General features: G+C 45.7%; 1 protein-coding gene across 1 annotated transcript in view; it reads left to right on the top strand.

Moving 5' to 3' along the window:
* LOC126212700 (pleckstrin homology domain-containing family G member 5) overlaps window positions 1-22600 on the top strand; it is an 870566-nt gene that overhangs the window by 824802 nt on the left and 23164 nt on the right. Inside the window, exons 17-18 of the mRNA XM_049940115.1 lie at window positions 7976-8158; window positions 20952-21166. Of these exons, the coding sequence (XP_049796072.1) occupies window positions 7976-8158; window positions 20952-21166 (398 nt within the window). The remainder of the gene's footprint in view (window positions 1-7975; window positions 8159-20951; window positions 21167-22600) is intronic.

Below are 22600 nucleotides of genomic sequence, written 5' to 3'. Positions count from 1 at the left end.
TAAATACTGCATTTTCGGGCAACAACAGTCATATTATGTGGCAGGTGTCATTAGAGCACAGTTAATAAACTCATTTCATGTAATAATAAAAAAACTAGGCACTCATCTTTTTGTGTTTCCCACGCTGGTCTCGTCGTAAAATCATGGCTGAATCGTCGAAAATCTAGGTGGATATGAGATGCAAAGAGGCCTAGGTTTTATTCTGCTATATTCATAAGTTTTGTAGATGCGCTTCACAAACCATTCTTGAAGATTACACTTTAGCAGGACAATGGTAATGTAAAGAATAATCAGCACTCCGACTTTAAGTTACACTTCCTTTTAATTGAAATATGACCTGACACGCAAAACATCACTTCACAATACAAAACATACTTGAGAACATCTTCCTCACAGTCACTGTTAAACTTCACATTGCCGGCCGCGGTGGTCTAGCGGTTCTGGCGCTGCAGTCCGGAACCGCGGGACTGCTACGGTCGCAGGTTCGAATCCTGCCTCGGGCATGGGTGTGTGTGATGTCCTTAGGTTAGTTAGGTTTAAGTAGTTCTAGGTTCTAGGGGACTTATGACCTAAGATGTTGAGTCCCATAGTGCTCAGAGCCATTTGAACCAAACTTCACATTTTATAAGCTGACGACAATATTCGTCTTTCCAAGATGACGTCCACGACTTGAATTTCTCAAGGTCCGACCCTCTAACAAGTTGACAACTAACTAATAATCGCTTACGCGCCCAAAAATCAGAGTTACAAGTACGTCAAAGATCATACTGACAAAAGAAGGAATACACATAAGAATAATATCATTGCAATATAAACATATCGATGTATCACAAATGAAATCAAAATCTGAATGTTGTCTCAGAAATATATTAAGTAGTTAACAGAATCACAGTGGAATATTACTGGTATCGAGAGGTTCAGATGAGGTACCATAATGGTTACGCAATTCAAGTACCATTACAAGCACAAGAGCAAGGAGGCCATAGAACTATTAAAGCATGCTAATAACATGAACAGAGAAGACAGTGTTACATTTGTTGACTGCCAGCCATTAGTGCCCAACAGCCCTTACAAAGAACTGGAGCTGTGAGAGTGACTGATGAACAAATGCCACTGGGCACCCCATGCCCATAATGAGGAAGACAGGAATCCACATGCCACTCGCTGACGACTGCTAATCTTGACACATATTGTAATAGGCAACAGCAACAGCAGTAATAGACCACTCGCTCCAACACAGGAAACAAGCTACAGTAACATAAAAGTTTATTCATCAGAAACCCACAGCTAAAACACTTCATATCGAGTAAGAAAGCACCGCAGTAGCTGTATAGCTACTTCATTTAAAAAGCATGACCAGTTCCATAACATTACTTACATTTCCAGGAATAATAGAGGTTCTGACATACTGCAAAGATGAAGCATGATCTTTTTAAATCCCTGGAAGTTTACAGAATTACATATAATGACTGCCAGTACAACTACACTCCTGGAAATGGAAAAAAGAAAAAAAGAACACATTGACACCGGTGTGTCAGACCCACCATACTTGCTCCGGACGCTGCGAGAGGGCTGTACAAGCAATGATCACACGCACGGCACAGCGGACACACCAGGAACCGCGGTGTTGACCGACGAATGGCGCTAGCTGCGCAGCATTTGTGCACCGCCGCCGTCAGTGTCAGCCAGTTTGCCGTGGCATACGGAGCTCCATCGCAGTCTTTAACACTGGTAGCATGCCGCGACAGCGTGGACGTGAACCGTATGTGCAGTTGACGGACTTTGAGCGAGGGCGTATAGTGGGCATGCGGGAGGCCGGGTGGACGTACCGCCGAATTGCTCAACACGTGGGGCGTGAGGTCTCCACAGTACATCGATGTTGTCGCCAGTGGTCGGCGGAAGGTGCACGTGCCCGTCGACCTGGGACCGGACCGCAGCGACGCACGGATGCACGCCAAGACCGTAGGATCCTACGCAGTGCCGTAGGGGACCGCACTGCCACTTCCCAGCAAATTAGGGACACTGTTGCTCATGGGGTATCGGCGAGGACCATTCGCAACCGTCTCCATGAAGCTGGGCTACGGTCCCGCACACCGTTAGGCCGTCTTCCGCTCACGCCCCAACATCGTGCAGCCCGCCTCCAGTGGTGTCGCGACAGGCGTGAATGGAGGGACGAATGGAGACGTGTCGTCTTCAGCGATGAGAGTCGCTTCTGCCTTGGTGCCAATGATGGTCGTATGCGTGTTTGGCGCCGTGCAGGTGAGCGCCACAATCAGGACTGCATACGACCGAGGCACACAGGGCCAACACCCGGCATCATGGTGTGGGGAGCGATCTCCTACACTGGCCGTACACCACTGGTGATCGTCGAGGGGACACTGAATAGTGCACGGTACATCCAAACCGTCATCGAACCCATCGTTCTACCATTCCTAGACCGGCAAGGGAACTTGCTGTTCCAACAGGACAATGCACGTCCGCATGTATCCCGTGCCACCCAACGTGCTCTAGAAGGTGTAAGTCAACTACCCTGGCCAGCAAGATCTCCGGATCTGTCCCCCATGAGCATGTTTGGGACTGGATGAAGCGTCGTCTCACGCGGTCTGCACGTCCAGCACGAACGCTGGTCCAACTGAGGCGCCAGGTGGAAATGGCATGGCAAGCCGTTCCACAGGACTACATCCAGCATCTCTACGATCGTCTCCATGGGAGAATAGCAGCCTGCATTGCTGCGAAAGGTGGATATACACTGTACTAGTGCCGACATTGTACATGCTCTGTTGCCTGTGTCTATGTGCCTGTGGTTCTGTCAGTGTGATCATGTGATGTATCTGACCCCAGGAATGTGTCAATAAAGTTTCCCCTTCCTGGGACAATGAATTCACGGTGTTCTTATTTCAATTTCCAGGAGTGTATATCAGCCACAGAGGTAGGACATTTGAGGTCAGGTCAAGTGAACATTTATCTGGATCAGGCGCTGACCCAGCTCAGTGTAGCAATTTTTCTGAGACGTATCACTCTGTTACCAGTATTCCATCCATTCAATCCATCAGTATTGCAAAGGGAACGTAAAGGCAATGTTTCTAACAAGAGACTTACCTTGTCATACAGCAATCACCTAGTCATACACTCAAAACCAGGGTACGTTTTGTGCTTTTACCAGTGTGGGGGGGGGAATGTCTTAGGGGGTTAGTAGAATTATATATGTTACTAGCTTGGACCGTGGCGTTACGCATGGTTGAACAGCTATTTATAAATAGATGTTAATGCCGAAACTCACTATTGACGCGCATGCACTATCAGAAAAGCCGTCCCTTGTTATATCTTTAAAAGTACATTATAGGTAAAGCTTATTTACAAAATCATCTACATACGGGTACAGATATACGAGAGGAATTCAAAAAGTAGAGGCACATTTGTGAAAAGTTGTACTTGTTCTGATGATAGAAAACTGAAACATATTAATACACTCCTGGAAATTGAAATAAGAACACCGTGAATTCATTGTCCCAGGAAGGGGAAACTTTATTGACACATTCCTGGGGTCAGATACATCACATGATCACACTGACAGAACCACAGGCACATAGACACAGGCAACAGAGCATGCACAATGTCGGCACTAGTACAGTGTATATCCACCTTTCGCAGCAATGCAGGCTGCTATTCTCCCATGGAGACGATCGTAGATATGCTGGATGTAGTCCTGTGGAACGGCTTGCCATGCCATTTCCACCTGGCGCCTCAGTTGGACCAGCGTTCGTGCTGGACGTGCAGACCGCGTGAGACGACGCTTCATCCAGTCCCAAACATGCTCAATGGGGGACAGATCCGGAGATCTTGCTGGCCAGGGTAGTTGACTTACACCTTCTAGAGCACGTTGGGTGGCACGGGATACATGCGGACGTGCATTGTCCTGTTGGAACAGCAAGTTCCCTTGCCGGTCTAGGAATGGTAGAACGATGGGTTCGATGACAGTTTGGATGTACCGTGCACTATTCAGTGTCCCCTCGACGATCACCAGTGGTGTACGGCCAGTGTAGGAGATCGCTCCCCACACCGTGATGCCGGGTGTTGGCCCTGTGTGCCTCGGTCGTATGCAGTCCTGATTGTGGCGCTCACCTGCACGGCGCCAAACACGCATACGACCATCATTGGCACCGAGGCAGAAGCGACTCTCATCGCTGAAGATGACGCGTCTCCATTCGTCCCTCCATTCACGCCTGTCGCGACACCACTGGAGGCGGGCTGCACGATGTTGGGGCGTGAGCGGAAGACGGCCTAACGGTGTGCGGGACCGTAGCCCAGCTTCATGGAGACGGTTGCGAATGGTTCTCGCCGATACCCCAGGAGCAACAGTGTCCCTAATTTGCTGGGAAGTGGCGGTGCGGTCCCCTACGGCACTGCGTAGGATCCTACGGTCTCGGCGTGCATCCGTGCGTCGCTGCGGTCCGGTCCCAGGTCGACGGGCACGTGCACCTTCCGCCGACCACTGGCGACAACATCGATGTACTGTGGAGACCTCACGCCCCACGTGTTGAGCAATTCGGCGGTACGTCCACCCGGCCTCCCGCATGCCCACTATACGCCCTCGCTCAAAGTCCGTCAACTGCACATACGGTTCACGTCAACGCTGTCGCGGCATGCTACCAGTGTTAAAGACTGCGATGGAGCTCCGTATGCCACGGCAAACTGGCTGACACTGACGGCGGCGGTGCACAAATGCTGCGCAGCTAGCGCCATTCGACGGCCAACACCGCGGTTCCTGGTGTGTCCGCTGTGCCGTGCGTGTGATCATTGCTTGTACAGCCCTCTCGCAGTGTCCGGAGCAAGTATGGTGGGTCTGACACACCGGTGTCAATGTGTTCTTTTTTCCATTTCCAGGAGTGTATAATGACTGCCAGTACAACTATATCAGCCACAGAGGTAGGACATTTGAGGTCAGGTCAAGTGAACATTTATCTGGATCAGGCGCTCCAGCTCAGTGTAGCAATTTTTCTGAGACGTATCACTCTGTTACCAGTATTCCATCCATTCAATCCATCAGTATTGCAAAGGGAACGTAAAGGCAATGTTTCTAACAAGAGACTTACCTTGTCATACAGCAATCACCTAGTCATACACTCAAAACCAGGGTGCGTTTATGTGCTTTTACCAGTGGGGGGGATGTCTTAGGGGGTTAGTAGAATTATATATGTTACTAGCTTGGACCGTGGCATTACGCATGGTTAAACAGCTATTTATAAATAGATGTTAATGCCGAAACTCACTATTGACGCGCATGCACTATCAGAAAAGCCGTCCCTTGTTATATCTTTAAAAGTACATTATAGGTAAAGCTTATTTACAAAATCATCTACATACGGGTACAGATATACGAGAGGAATTCAAAAAGTAGAGGCACATTTGTGAAAAGTTGTACTTATTCTGATGATAGAAAACTGAAACATATTAATAGTATTAATAGTAAGACTTATTAAAAACTTTCAGTGTTCGGCTCCACAAATTTAAATTATATGTAAAGTTTTATTCCAGTGCGGGAGTTCTGACTCCCGGGGAGGTGGGTGGGTGTTATTCATTGCTGTGTGCGCCGCCATGTTGGCGGATGACCTTGAACGAGCTTCGCTTGGCAGCCACAGCGGCGCATCGCGCTCTAGTTTTAACAGAGCGCGATCCGCTGGAAAATTCGGCTTCCGGTGACGCCATTGCGCTTCTGAGCGTGTTTACTTCCTGCCACACCCCGATAAGCTTATCGCTATTACGTCATGGGACTATATATCTCGCTCGTGAGGCAACAGCATGCTCATTCCCTTCGAGGCAGCCGCACTGAGCACAGAGCAATGCCTTACAGGAGGAGGAGAGTATATCGTCGTTTACGTATGACAGTGTACAAGACTGTTGATAGTTTTGAATTTACACCGAATCCAGTTGTTCAACAGGAACTGCTAACAGGACCCATATCTTTTGTTGGTTGTTAGATTAACTTTTCTTGTACGACAAACGAGGTTGTCACTGGTAATTCTTGGATGACCTTGGCTATAGTGAGAGGGAATGGAGAACCTCTTGCTGGTCTGGTCCCAGGTTGGGATGCAGTGCGTGGGAAATAAACGTCCCAGGTTGGGACGCATAAATGAAAAACAGAGGAGGGGATAGTCTGATGCAGAGGGGGGGAAATCCCCCCCATACCCCCCTGCAAATCGCACACTGCTCAAATCCCAACTTGAACTGAGATAATCGAACTTAGCTAATTTTGAATATCTCAATGGATAACACAGCCCATTACGTGTTTTTGCATTGCCTCCTCTTTTGTCTCCACCTTATATTTGGGTCTTTTATGGTTTGGGTCCCTCTTATTTTAGTTTTTTCAAACAGATTTAATAATTTTCCACAGTAAGCCATCTACATCTTCCTACACTACCTATTTTATATTTTCTATTGCAAGTATTTGACTTTGTAATCTCGTTTGTGCCTAATTCCTCGTATTTTCTCACGTTCGGGGTTTGCCTTACCCCTTCTGCACATGTGCCACCTGTCTAGCGGCCCATTATGTGTTCCTACGTTAGTCTGCGGTTAGTGCCCTGCACTCCACTTATACTACTGGTACAAGGTGTGGTTTTCTCCTGTCTTTCTGTTTTCCATGTACCATGCAGTGTTTTAACTATTTATTTATATTCCTTGTTAGGTCATCAGCTATTCCCTCCCGTTCTACATTAGTCTGTGTGGGTTGACACATGTTTTTTTTTTTTTAGAATGGAGTGAAATTCCAGGAATTGGGAGAAAGCTTAACATCAATATTGTACTCCAGCATCATGTTGTAACTGTAATTATTGGTCATTGTCACACTTTATATTACTTACATACAATCATTTTTAGCTATGATCTGATGTTCCTTTTTGTTCAAGGTTCTCATTTCCTGGTACTATTTCACGGTTTCGTCCTGTTCAGGGCTCCACCTGATGATGTAACTAACGTTGCAAACCTGGTTATGCTTTTTAAATAAAGCAACCAAACAACTGCAGTGGTGCTTTTTACTCAGTATGTAACTACACCAAAGCTTTCCAATAAATTTCAGTACAACACACCAATAATGTCAATATAACAACGAAAAGAAACTGACCCTGGACAACACACTAGACATTTAGGCCCAAAGGAGGCCACTGCAACTGTGACTGAAACATAGGTTTTATTCAGTGGCAGTTACTTTAAAATTTTAGATGTACACCCACAAAAAGTTTATGTTAATTGACTCAGATTGGGAAAGGCTGCACAGTTGTAAAATTCTCAGGTGCCCATCGGGCAGAATACTTCACCAAATGAGAATATTGCCATCATCTGGTATTCTCACGAACAGACTGCCATTGCATGGTTGGTTGGCTGACTTGGCGGAGGGGCCAAACAGTGAAGTCATCGGCCCCATCAGATTAGGGAAGGATGGGGAAGGAGGTCAGCCATGTGCTTTCAAAGAAACCATCCTGGCATTTGCCTGAATTGATTTAGGGAAATCACAGAATGCTAAATCAGGGCAGCCGAACGCAGGTTCGAACCATCATCCTCCCAAATGCAAGGCCAGTGTGCTACCCACTGCGCCACCTCGCTCATTACCAGTGCATGCAGATGAGCTTTTATCTACATACCAACATTTCCCACTTGCTGTGAGGGATAACTGGACACAACTAGAAATGGAGAAGGTGGTACGTAATTGCCAGAAAACTTCTGTACTTGTTAATCAGCAGCTAGTTCATTGTAAGGCTTGATTTGGTTGCGTGCAAAAATATTGTGCCCCTAGGATAGCAACGGCAATTAACTAATATCTTATCACTCCCTCAGTCCTTCTACAGGAAGATGACAGCAACAACAACAGTGTAAATGTTCTGCTATCAACGATCCTCGAAATTTATCTTGAAAAATCTCTTCACTGCATTAGAATATATCCAACAGCATTACATGTTAAGGGTGTTTCGGTGGTTTTCCACAGGTGTGTCTTATCCACCACCCAGTCCGTGCCGAGGGTCTCTGCAGCGCGCAACGCCGGTGCCACAGTCTCGGAACCCTCCACTGGTGAAGACTGGTCATGTGGCCAGCGTGGGCAGTATAGGGCTCCAGCACACGCCACCACCACCACAGCGATTCTCCGATCTCGAAGTGCCACTTATAGCAGGTAAGGACAGAGAGTGTGCATCACCTTCAGGTCTGCCTGAGTTCATTTATTTTCTGGCATTTAATCGAGCCCCCATTGGTATGTACCCATAACCACAACTCCATGGATATAAACTCATTGAACACAATACACTTTATGACAGAAAACAAAACAACATGAAGGAATTATCCAAATGGGACAGAAATCGCTAGATGTATAGACAAATAAATGATGACAGTTTCAGAAAAAGGAGAGAGCTTTACAAATTGTGTAATTCAATATCCCATTCGTCCACTGATGGCCCCCATGCAAGCAGCTATTTGGCTTCACACAGACAGAGTTGTTCAGTGACCTCCTCTGGGACATTGTGCCAAATTTTGTCCAATTGGCGCTTTAGATCATCAAAATCCCGAGCTTGTTGGAGGGCCCTGCCCATAGTGCTCCACACATTCTCAATTGGCTAGTGATCTTGCGACGACTTAATAGTGATCGGGGCTCATTTCGAAGTGAGACTCATCAATGAATACAATATTGCTACAGTCAATGAGATTCCAGGGTGAAGACGTGCCTGAGATGCCCTGGACTGCAGTTGGATACCAACTTGACTGTCACCAGCCATACGGCCTGACAGACAGGAATGATGGTCTGGGGTGCCATTTCTTTTCATAGCATTTCTTGTCATCCGTGGCACCCTTACAGAACAGTGGTATGTTGACGATGGTCTTCGCCTCGTTTTGTTGCCCTTCATGGAAAGTCAAAATGGTTCAGACTGCTCTGAGCACTATGGGACTTAACATCTGAGGTCATCAGTCCCCTAGAACTTAGAACTACTTAAACCTAACTAAGCTAAGGACATCACACACATCCATGCCCAAGACAGGATTCGAGCCTGCGACTGTAGCGGTCACGCGGTTTCAGACTGAAGCGCCTAGAACCACACGGCCATGGAAAGTCATCCTGGGCTTACATTTCAGGAAGGTAATGCCAGGCTACACATGACAAAATTTTCTCCTGCTTATCGTGCTCATGCAAGGTTGCTGGATCTCCCCCCAATTGAAAACATTTGGAGCAATATGGGCAGGGTACTCCAAACACCTCAGGATTTTGACGATCTATAGCACTGATTGGACTGAATTTGCATATCCCTCAGGAGGACATTTAACAAATCTACCAATCAATGCCAATCTGAAGAATTGCTTGTGTAAGGGCGAGAGGCAGACCAACGCATTATGGACATGCACAATTTGTAAAGCTCTTTTACTTGAATAAATCATACAAATTTTCTGAAATTGTAATCGTTTATTTGTCTATACATGTACATCACATCTACTGATTTCCATATGAATTAGATAATTCCTTCATGGTGCGCCGTTCTTTTGACTTAAGAGTGTGCTGGTCGTCCCCTCCCCCCCCCCCTCCACAAAAGAGCACATGCTCTCTTTGGAGCACTGTTGATAGTGTAGACTTAGTACTAGGTGATCATTTGAACCTAAGTAATTCATGTAAGTCAAGTAGTGAGTATGTGCCAGTCGGTTGTGTGGAATGAGAACTGTAAAATGCGTCGACCTGGATGGAGATGCATGACAGACTGGCAGAAAGGAGCTATTGTGTTTAGACGTGCCCGTGACCAGAATGTGAATGACGTTGCTCAATTTGCCTTTGTATCAATGCAAATGCCCCAGCGTGTCTACAGTTAATGGCGTTCCACCCACAGCCCTGTAAAACAGTCTGAGAACAGTAGTCGTAATACACATACCAAAAAACGTTTTGTATGACCTCGGTTCCAGGAGTTCTGGAAGCTGTACAGAAAATTGGAATATAGATTAACACAAACATCATTTCAGCCCTTTTTATTACTCATGAAAACCACACATTGCATGTTGTACCACCATACAGTGAGACCTTCAGTGGTGGTGGTCCAGGCTGCTGTACACACCGGTACCTCTAATACCCAGTAGCACGTCCTCTTGCACTGATGCACGCCTCTATTCATCGTGGCATACTATCAACAAGTTCATCAAGGCACTGTTGGTCCAGATTGTCCCACTCCTCAACGGCGATTCGGCGTAGATCCCTTAGAGTGGTTGGTGGGTCATGTCGTCCATTAACAGCCCTTTTCAGTTTATCAAATGTTCAAATGTGTGTGAAATCTTATGGGGCTTAACTGCTAAGGTCATCAGTCCCTAAGCTTACACACTACTTAACCTAAATTATCCTAAGGACAAACACACACACCCATGCCCGAGGGAGGAAACTCCGCCGGCATTCAGTCTATCCCAGGTATGTTCGAAGGGTTCATGTCTGGAGAACATGCTGGCCGCTCTAATCGAGCGATGTCGCTATCCTGAAGGAAGTCATTCACAAGATGTGCACGATGGGGGCGCGAATTGTCGTCCATGAAGGCGAATGCCTCGCCAATATGCTGCCGATGGTTGCACTATCAGTCAGAGGATAGTATTCACATATCGTACAGCCGTTATGGCGCCTTCCGTGACCACCAGCGGCATACATCGGCCCCACATAATGCCACCCCAAAACCTCCACCTTGCTGCACTCGCTGGACAGTGCGTCTAAGGCGTTCTGCCTGACCAGGTTGCCTCCAAACACGTCTCTGATGATTGAATGGTTAAAGGCATATGTGACCCTCATCAGTGAAGAGAACATGATACCAATGCTAAGCGGTCCATACGGCATGTTGGTGGTCCCATCTGTATTGCGCTGCATGGTGTTGTGGTTGCAAAGATGGACCTCAGTGATGATGTTTGTTTTGTGGAGCGCTCAACTGCATGGTCACCAGCACTCGTACAAAGTCCCAATTTTTACACAGTCCATTTTATTTTCACAATCCAATCTAATCACCCTCACAAATGATGATGATAAATGACGAGGACAACACAAACACCCAGTCCCCAGGCAGAGAAAATCCCGAACCAGGTCTGGAATCGAACCTGGGAACCCGTGATCCAGAGGCAGCAATGCTAGCCCCTAGACCACCACCTGCCGACAAGATGGACCTCACCATGGATGTCGGGAGTGAAGTTGCGCAACAGCCTATTGCACATAGTTTGAGTCGTAACACGACCTACTGTGGCTGCACGAAAAGCATTACCCAACATGGTGGCGTTGCTGTCAGGGTTCCTCCGAGCCATAATTCGTAGGTAGCGGTCATCCACTGCAGTAGTAGCCGTCAGGCGGTCTAGGCGGGGCACGTCTTCGACAGTTCCTGTCTCTCTGTATCTCCTCCATGCCCGAACAACATCACTTTGTTTCACTCCGAGATGCCTGGACTCTTCCCTTGTTGAGAGCCCTTCCTGCAAAAAAAATGAGAATGTGGGCGCGATCGAACCGGGGTATCGACCGTCTAGGCATGGTTGAAGTACAGACAACAGGAGCCGTGCACAACCTTCCTGGTGGAATGATTGGAACTGATCGGCTGTCGGACCCCTCCGTCTAATAGGCGCAGCTGATGCATGGTTCAAAATGGTCCAGATGGCTCTAAGCACTATGGGACTTAACATCTGAGGTCATCAGTCCCCTAGACTTAGAACTACTTAAACCTAAGGACATCACATACATCCATGCCCGAGGCAGAATTGGAACCTGCAGCTGTAGTGGTTGCGTGGTTCTGGACTGCAGAGCCTAGAAACGCTCGGCCACAGCGGCCGGCTCATGCATGGTTGTTTACATCTTTGGGCAGGTTTAGTGACATCTCTGAACAGTTAAAAGGACTGTGTCTGTGGTACAATATCCACAGTCAACACCTGTCTTCAGGAGTTCTGGGAACTGGGATGATGCAAAACGTTTTTTGATGTGTGTAAGATCCTAATGGACAATGGCCGGAGACGAATGTCATGCACTGTCAGTGACAATTTGTTTCAGACCCAACAGGAATTGCTGCTCTCACTGAATGCAGAGCCATCTCAACCACTTTCCAGGCAATTATCGTGAAGGCAACTTGGTTACAGCAGCACACAAATCTTTGCACCTTCAGTGGGCCAGACGACACAGGCGCTGGACAATGGCTGACTGGGGAGCCACATAGTATGGACTGATGAGTCGCGAATCGCCTTCTTCCAAATATTGCAGGGAGCCAAGTGCACCGATTGCCCAGTCAGGCATTTGATCCACAGTGCGTGGAGGGTGCAGTTCAATCCACAATGTATTCTGTCATGTTACTGAGTGTGCTCTTCCTACAATGATTTTGGACCAGTCATTCAGGTGACCCTGAACATGAACCAACACGTTCATTTGTTCACTTTCCTTACGAAGGAATCACCATTTTTCACACATTCCTGATAAATTATCCATGGACACTGCCATCTTCCAGGGAGATAACACCATGTTCACAGGGCTCAGTGCATATGTTCCTGGTTTGATGAACGCTTGGGCATATAATCACACCTCAGTTCTCTTACAAAATCGCCCGATTTTAATACTGTAGAAAGTGTGTGGGACTGTGTGGAACAGTGACAGTCAATAAGCCCTCAATTTGGTAGCTGTGTGGGACCTCATGGTCAGTGTGTCATTTCAGATGGATATACCATACCTGAAGAAATGGACAGACTCCCTTCCTCCTTGGATTGTGGCCATTATCGAGGCTTGAGGCCTTATTACATGGTATTGGTGTCATGTCCTCTGGGGGGGGGGGGGGGGGGGGACTAAATATTTGTCCAGTGTACTTACCTCAATTTACTTCGTTTCGTCCAGAGTAACAGGTTGATGTCTGTGTTACCTTCTGACATGACAATGAAGTTTGAATAAGGAACAAAGACATTACACAATATTTGTTTATTCTTTAGTATCAGAACTAAAACAGAAATATTCTGCAACATACCCGCTCAAAAAATCGAAAATATAATTCCCATCTGACGTGACACTCTTACTGTCAGATCTTGTTCTCCTGTCCTTCACTGCTGATGCTCTGATACTATTCTGTTCTTTGTTATGAGTGCATTATTCACTGCTGGGAAAAAAACACAACACCAAAAAAAAAAATTAATGTTGATTAATGCAATGTCGGGAATACATTTCTCTTGGTAACACATTTAAGTGATTGACACTGCGAGATTAATGTAAGGACCCCGATCCACTCTGGGAACGATGCTTCAAATAGAGAGCTCTGCTTGCACCCCGCGTATGAGGCCAGCTGTCTTCACCAAATCCGCCAGTTGTTGAGTGACTGTAGGAGGATACAAGATGACTTGGACAGGATTTGTGATTGGTATAAAGAATCGCAGCTAACTCTAAATATAGATAAATGTAAATTAATGCAGATGAATAGGAAAAAGAATCCTGTAATGTTTGAACACTCCATTAGTGGCGTGGCGCTTGACACAGCCACGTCGATTAAATATTTGGGCGTAACATTGCAGAGCGATATGAAGTGACACAAGTGTGTAATGGCAGTTGTGGGGAAGGCGGATAGTCGTCTTCGGTTCATTGGTAGAATTTTGGGAAGATGTGGTTCATCTGTAAAGGAGACCGCTTATAAAACACTAATACGACCTATTCTTGAGTACTGATCGAGCGTTTGGGATTCCTATCGGGTCGAATTGAGGGAGTACATAGAAGCACTTCAGAGGCGGGCTGCTAGATTTGTTACTGGTAGGTTTCATCATCACGCGAGTGTTACGGAAATGCTTCAGGAACTCGGGTGGGAGTCTCTGGAGGAAAGGAGGCGTTCTTTTCGTGAATCGCTACTGAGGAAATTTAGAGAACCAGCACTTGAGGCTGACTGCAGTACAATTTTACTGCCAACAACTTACATTTCGCGCAAATACCAGAAAGATAAGATAAGAGAGATTAGGGCTCGAACAGAGGCATATAGGCAGTAATTTTTCCCTCCTTCTGTTTGGGAGTGGAACAGGGAGAGAAGATGCTAGTTGTGGTACGAGGTACCCTCCGCCACGCACCATATGGTGGATTGCGGAGTATGTATGTAGATGTAGATGTAAGTGCGAGATAAGCCATTCAAAATGTGAAATACTATATTGTTAACAGGTTTTAACCCCCAGAATGTTTAATGCAAGCATGAAAACTAGCATCCATTGCATTGTACAGGTGCCGAGTGTCAGATTGTTGGCTGGAGGTCCATGCCCGTTGCACTTGATCAGTCAATTCAGGGGCAGTTAATGGTGGTAGTGAATGATGCTAGAGTTGTCGTCTCATTGTGCTCAGTTGGAGACAGATCTGGTGGCCGAGCAGGCGAAGGGACATGTCGACACACTGTAGAGCATATAGGGTTACGACAGCAGTATGTGGCCGAGCGTTATCCTGTTGGAAAACACACTGTGGAAAGTGTTCTTGAATTGCAGCACAATAGGTCGAATCACCAGATTTATGAAGAAATTTGCGGTCAGAGTGCGTGGGATGGCCACGAGAGTGCTCCCGCTGTCATACTTAATCGCACCCCAGACCATAACTCCAGGTGTAGGTCCAGCGTGTCTAATATGCACACAGGTGGTTGCAGGCCATCAGCGGCCTACTTCTAATCAACACATGGCCATAACTGTTAATGAAGCAGAAGTAGCTTACATCGGAAAACACAACAGAACTCCACCCTGTCCTCGAGTAAACTCTCACCTGACACCGCTGAGTCGCAAATGGCTGTGATTTGGGACAGTGGAATGCTGCGAGTTGTCTGGGTCGGAGCTGTCCTCGAATTAACCATTTTGCAACAGTTCGTTGTGTCACTGAGGTGCCAGCTGCTGCTCAAATTGCTACTGCACATGAATTACACTTCTGGCCATTAAAATGGCTACACCACGAAGATGACGTGCTACAGACGCGAAATTGAACCGACAGGAAGAAGATGCTGTGATATGCAGATGATTAGCTTTTCAGAGCATTCACACAAGGTTGGCGCCGGTGGCGACACCTACAACGTGCTGACATGAGCAAAGTTTCCAACCGATTTCTCATACACAAACAGCAGTTGACCGGAGTTGCCTGGTGAAACGTTGTTGTGATGCCTCGTATAAGGAGGAGAAATGCGTACCATCACGTTTCCGACTTTGAATAAAGGTCGGATTGTAGCCTATCGCGATTATGGTTTATGGTATCGCGACATTTCTGCTCGCGTTGGTCGACATCCAATGACTGTTAGCAGAATATGGAATCGGTGGGTTCAGGAGGGTAATACGGAACGCCGTGCTGCATCCCAACGTCCTCGTATCACTAGCAGTCGAGATGACAGTCATCTTATCCACACGGCTGTAACGGATCGTGCAGCCACGTCTCGATCCCTGAGTCAACAGATGGGGACGTTTGTAAGACAATAACCATCTGCACGAACAATTCGACAACGTTTGCAGCAGCACGGACTATCAGCTCGGAGACCGTGGCCGCGGTTACCCTTGACACTGCATCACAGACAGGAGCGCCTGCGATGCTGTACTCGACGACGAACCAGGGTGCACGAATGGCAAAACGTCATTTTTTCGGATGAATCCAAATTCTATTTACAGCATCACGACGGTCGCATCCGTGTTTGGCGACATCGCGGTGAACGCACATTGGAAGCGTGTATTCGTCATCGCCGTACTGGCGTATCACCCGGCGTGTGCATGGGGTGCCATCGGTTAGACGTCTCTGTCACCTCTTGTTCGCACTCACGGCACTTTGAACAGTGGACGTTACATTTCAGATGTGTTACGACCCGCGGCTCTACCCTTCATTCGATCCCTGCGAAACCCTACATTTCAGCAGGATAATGCACGACCGCACGTTGCAGGTCCTGTACGGGGCTTTATGGATTCAGAAAATGTTTGACTGCTGCCCTGGCCAGCACATTCTCCAGATCTCTCACCAATTGAAAACGTCTGGTCAATGCTGGCCGAGCAACAGGCTCGTCACAATACGCCAGTCACTACTCTCGATGAACTGTGGTATCGTGTTGAAGCGGCATGGGCAGCTGTACCTGTACACGCCATCCGAGCTCTGTTTTACTCGATGCCCAGGCGTATAGAGGCCGTTATTACGGCCTGAGGTGGTTGTTCTGGGTAATGATTTCTCATGATCTATGCACCCAAATTGCGTGAAAATGTAATCACATATCAGTTCTAGTATAATATACTTGTCCTACGAATACCCGTTTATAATCTGCATTTCTTCTGGGTGTAGCAATTTTAATGGCTAGTAGTGTAGATGTACCAGAGCCATATGCGCGAACGTGATGGTCTTCCCTTCTGGTAGTGCCACATGGGCGTCTAGAGCCTGGTGTTCTCATGATTGTACATTCTCTTGACCAACGGTGCCAGCAATCATGTACAGTGGCTACATTCCTACCAGATCTTGCTTGAGTATAGTAGAGCAAACATCCAGCTTCTTTAGTCCTATTATATGACCTCATTAAAACTTAGATGTTGATAATGGCTTTCTTGTCGTCTTAAAGGCATTCTTGATTAACATGAACTTACCACGTCCAGTCTCATAGATAACTAATGCTCGTGACCGTTTCAGCGTGTATTTAAAGCAAATGTGATCCTCATAGTGGCGCTATAAACGTGCGGCGCGAAATCTGAGTAGATATCGTCTACCAGATGTGGAAACACGCCTACTAACTTTCGTTAATGTCGCACAATTCCTTCTCGATGCTGTATTTTTTTTACCAGTTTTGTTTATTAAAGCATGAGGAAAGAGCATGAACCCGCATACAGACATAGACACACCGGAATGGGACGTTATTGTCCATTTTAATATATCGAAAAGCAACTGCTATCTTTCCTGTCTCTGCTAATCTCTCTTTGAAGTCTATAATAATACGAGGGCAGTTCAATAAGTAATGCAACACATTTTTTTTCTCGGCCAATTTTGGTTGAAAAAACCGGAAATTTCTTGTGGAATATTTTCAAACATTCCCGCTTCGTCTCGTATAGTTTCATTGACTTCCGACAGGTGGCAGCGCTGTACGGAGCTGTTAAAATGACGTCGTAACGGATGTGCGTTGCAAACAACGGGCAGTGATCGAGTTTCTTTTGGCGGAAAACCAGGGCATCTCAGATATTCATAGGCGCTTGCAGAATGTCGACGGTGATCTGGCAGTGGACAAAAGCACGGTGAGTCGTTGGGCAAAGCGTGTGTCATCATCGCCGCAAGGTCGAGCGAGACTGTCTGATCTCCCGCGTGCGGGCCGGCCGTGCACAGCTGTGACTCCTGCAATGGCGGAGCGTGCGAACATACTCGTTCGAGATGATCGACGGATCACCATCAAACAACTCAGTGCTCAACTTGACATCTCTGTTGGTAGTGCTGTCACAATTGTTCACCAGTTGGGATATTCAAAGGTTTGTTCCCGCTGGGTCCCTCGTTGTCTAACCGAACACCATAAAGAGCAAAGGAGAACCATCTGTGCGGAATTGCTTGCTCGTCATGTGGCTGAGGGTGACAATTTCTTGTCAAAGATTGTTACAAGCGATGAAACATGGGTTCATCACTTCGAACCTGAAACAAAACGGCAATCAATGGAGTGGCGCCACACCCACTCCCCTACCAAGAAAAAGTTTAAAGCCATACCCTCAGCCGGTAAAGTCACGGTTACAGTCTTCTGGGACGCTGAAGGGGTTATTCTGTTCGATGTCCTTCCCCGTGGTCAAACGATCAACTCTGAAGTGTATTGTGCTACTCTTCAGAAATTGAAGAAACGACTTCAGTGTGTTCGTAGGCACAAAAATCAGAACGAACTTCTCCTTCTTCATGACAACGCAAGACCTCACACAAGTCTTCGCACCCGAGAGGAGCTCACAAAACTTCAGTGAACTGTTCTTCCTCGTGCACCCTGCAGCCCCGATCTCGCACCGTCGGATTTCCATATGTTTGGCCCAATGAAGGACGCAATCTGTGGGACGCACTACGCGGATGATGAAGAAGTTATTGATGCAGTACGACGTTGGCTCCGACATCGACCAGTGGAATGGTACCGTGCAGGCATACAGGCCCTCATTTCAAGGTGGCGTAAGGCCGTAGCATTGAATGGAGATTACGTTGAAAAATAGTGTTGTGTAGCTAAAAGATTGGGGAATAACCTGGTGTATTTCAATGCTGAATAAAACAACCCCCTGTTTCAGAAAATAAATGTGTTGCATTACTTATTGAACTGCCCTCGTACATGTCCATGAGATAATGCATCATGATAACTGGTTATGAGGAAAGATTGTTCCTTTCGCTTTGATATTATCCATACTAGATGAGAGGTCGTGATTGTGAATGTCAATGTTAAAAATATATCGGCTCAACCAATTGTTTATAGTGTAAAACACTAAGATTGACGCGTTTCAGGAGTCAAGCTTCCATCATCAGAATAATGAAAAGTAAAAGATCCTGTTAAAACTCGCTAAAATGGAACATGTACCAGGCACAATAAAATTGATAATAAAATTAATACATCGTGGCTACTTCCCTTGTTGCAGCCGTGTCTTCCAAGGTGCAGATGATTTGTTATCAGTTTTATTGTGCCTGGTGCATGTTCCATTTTAGCGAGTTTTAACAGGTTCTTTTACTTTTTATTGTTCTGATGATGGAAGCTTGACTTCCGAAACGCGTCAATCTTAGTGTTTTACACTATAAACAAGTGGTTGAGCCGATGTATTTTTAACATTGTTCCTATCACGATGCACATATATCCATAAACAGCAAGGCCGTTGGCAACCATGCCATAGAGTGTCCTGAAAGCAATATCATAACGATAACAATAGTAGTAATAATCACCATAATCGTTATCATCAAAAAGAGTATCATCTCATGATTGTGATCATGTACGTTATTGTGGCTGTGATCAGTAATCACTGGTTCCTAGCCAATTCTTGACCACTAAACTTTGAAAAAACACACTACATGCAGTTCAGAACTTGTAAGGGGTGTCCCAAGAGTATATGTCTAACATACGATGACAAGAAGATAGAAGAAGTGGTCAGTGTTAAATTCTTGGGATTACAGCTTGATAATAAATTCAACTGGGAGGAGCACACCACAGAACTGCTGAAGCGTCTTAACAAATCTCTGTTTGCAATGCGAATTTTGTCAGACATAGGGGATATAAAAATGGAAAAGCTGGCATACTATGCTTACTTTCATTCCATAATGTCATATGGGATTATTTTTTGGGGTAATTCATCAAGCCAAGCTAAAGTTTTCCGGGCACAAAAACGTGCAGTAAGAATTATATGTGGTGTGAACTCAAGAACATCCTGGAGAAGCCTGTTTAGGGGACTAGGGATACTAACTACTGCTTCCCAATATATTTATTCCTTAATGAAATTTGTCATTACAAATATATCACTTTTTCAAACCAAGAGCTCAATTCATGGAATCAATACTAGAAATAAGAATAATCTTCACAAGGATTTAAAGTCACTTAGTCTTGTACAAAAAGGTGTGCGTTAGTCAGGAACACACATTTTCAATAACTTGCCAGCAGCCATAAAAAGCTTAACAACCAATGAAATTCAGTTTAAGAGAAGCCTAAAGGATTTATTGGTGGCCAACTCCTTCTACTCCATTGATGAATTTCTTAGTAAAACCAACTGATTTGTATATAAGTACAACATAACTTCTGCACAATTTCAGTGCAGTAATGTGTTCATTGAAAATTTGTGTGTGTGTGTGTGTGTGTGTGTGTGTGTGTGTGTGTGTGTGTGTGTGTGTGTATGTGTATGTAAGTATAATCTAACTTCTGCACCATTTCAGTGCAGTAATGTGTTCATTGTAAATAAGTATTACAGTAGTTGTATTACATGTTTATTACCTTATAAATAAATAAAAAACTTTTTTATTTTAAATTCAGTGCATTAGTATTTGTAAAATGACTCTTAGTGTTCATTAAAAAATGACGATCATTCCACTTGGGACCTGTGGAATGGTACATTAGCTTATTTGTTTTAGTTGTAAATATTTGTCATGTATTGTTGTTTTTCTGACATGTTCCACATCCTGGAGGACCTCCTCACTACGGATCAATTGGAATGAAAGTAAATCTAATCTAATCTAAAAATGTATTGTGATCGTATGTGATCTTGATTGTTGTCGTGACTGCGATCACTGTTGTTGTTATTTACGCATCCATGATCATTTTAGTGATCTTTGATAATCGTGATTATGACTGTGGTTGTCATCTTTACAGTACTGTGGCCATTGACACGAATGTGGTTGTGATCATTATTATGAATAGGCTAATGACGACTATCGTGATTATGACCACATTCATCATAGTAAAATGTTAATGTCGAGTGACTAGAGTAAAATGTTAATGTCGAGTGACTAGGTCCTCCCGTCGGGGAAGACCTTTCGCTGGCTGCAAGTCTTTCGATTAGACGCCACTTCGGCGACTTGCGCGTCGATGGGGATAAAATGATGACGAATAGGACAACACAACACCCAGTCCCTCAGTGGAGAAAATCTCCGACCCATCCGGGAATCGAACCCGGGCCCTTAGGATTGACATTCTGTCACGCTGACCACGCAGCTACCGAGGGTGGATCTTTATCATAGTGATTTACCAATGATCACAATCATTGTCATTATCATTTAGTGACCATTGTTGTGATTATGACTTTGGTCATTATTGTGATCATGCTTTGAGCATTATGGTGAATTTCCTTGTGTGATTACGATGATTATCATGATCATGATCATTATTGTGATCATCATCATGACAATTACAGTGGTGATAATGATAATGATCATCATCACCACTGCAAAAAAATTTTATGGCTTTCACTGCCAGATGCACTGACTGATGCGAGATCGAAGACCGCTGAACCATAAAGTGAAAATACTGTAAGCAGCAGCAGTTGAACTTGTGTTGCGTAATGTTTTGAAGGTGTTTCACCGCCAAGTGACGAGAAGCCGTCACCGGGGGATTACCCTGCTGAAGATGGCAGAGGACCGCCTCAACAGCTGCTCCAGTCTCCAGGCGCCGGTCCCGTCGATGTCGGTGTCACTGGCGCCGCTGATGGCGGCAACGGCAATGGCAAGAGAGCCGGCCGCACCGACAACCGGAGGTACAAGACTGCCGGGGCCATAGACGACATCAAGGTAGGTCTCTCCGCCCTACCCTATCTTGCCTCTAAATGACACAACGAATTTGTGACATAATGTAAGGAGAAAACTCAAAAATTAAGAGTTCATTCATAGTTTGCAATAAAAATAGAAAGGCTCAAATGGCTCTGAGCATTATGGACTTAACATCTATGTCATCAGTCCCCTAGAACTTAGAACTACTTAAACCTAACTAACCTAAGGACACCACACAACACCCAGCCATCACGAGGCAGAGAAAATCCCTGACCCCGCCGGGAATCGAACCCGGGAACCCGGGCGTGGAAGCGAGAACGCTACCGCACGACCACGAGATGCGGGCGAAAAAATAGAAAGGAACTGACCTCCTGCCATTGCCTATATAATATCGCGCGCTTATGGAATATCGTCTCAGTTATGTGACTGGGTTTGTGATTTCCTGTCAGAGAGGTCACAGTTCGTAGTAATTGACGGAAAGTCATTGAGTAAAACAGAAGTGACTTCTGGCGTTCCCCAAGGTAGTGTTACAGGCCCTTTGCTGTTTCTTATCTATATAAACGATTTGGGAGACAATCTGAGCAGCCGTCTTCGGTTGTTTGCAGATGACACTGTCGTTTATCAAATGGTTCAAATGGCTCTGAGCACTATGGGACTTAACAGCTGTGGTCATCAGTCCCCTAGAACTTAGAACTACTTAAACCTAAGGACATCACACACATCCATGGCCGAGGCAGGATTCGAACCTGCGACCGTAGCAGTCGCGCGGTTCCGGACTGGGCGCCTAGAACCGCTAGACCACCGCGGCCGGCGTGCCGTTTATCGACTAATAAAGTCACCAGAAGATCAAAACAAACTGCAAAACTATTTAGAAAAGATATCTGAATGGTGCGAAAAGTGGCAGTTGGCCCTAAATAACGAAAAGTGTGAGGCTTATCCACATGAGTGCTAAAAGGAACTCGTTAAACTTCGGTTACACGATAAATCAGTCTAATCTAAAAGGCGTAAATTCAACTAAGTACCTCGGTATTACAATTACGAACAACTTACAAAGGAAGGAACACACAGAAAATGTTGTGGGGAAGGTTAACCAAAGACTGCGTTTCATTGGCAGGACACTTGGAAAATGTAACAGACCTACTAAGGAGACTGCCTACACTACGCTTGTCCGTCCTCTTTTAGAATACTGCTGCACGGTGTGGGACCCTTACCAGATAGGACTGACGGAGTACATCAAAAAAGTTCAAAAAAAAGGTAGCATATTTAGTAGTATCGTGAAATATGACGCAGTGCGTCACAGAAATGATACAGGATTTGGACTGGACATCGTTAAAAGAAAGGCGTTTATCGTTGCAACGGAATCTTCTCACGAAATTCCAGCCACCAACTTTCTCCTCCGAATCGAGGACACCAACCTACATAGGGAGGAACGATCACCACGATAAAATAAGTCGA

Source organism: Schistocerca nitens, chromosome 11, assembly GCF_023898315.1.
Source record: "Schistocerca nitens isolate TAMUIC-IGC-003100 chromosome 11, iqSchNite1.1, whole genome shotgun sequence".
Taxonomy (NCBI): Eukaryota; Metazoa; Arthropoda; class Insecta; order Orthoptera; family Acrididae; genus Schistocerca; species Schistocerca nitens.
The sequence above is the reverse complement of the archived record's forward strand: the minus strand, read 5'-3'. Positions and strand labels throughout refer to the sequence as shown.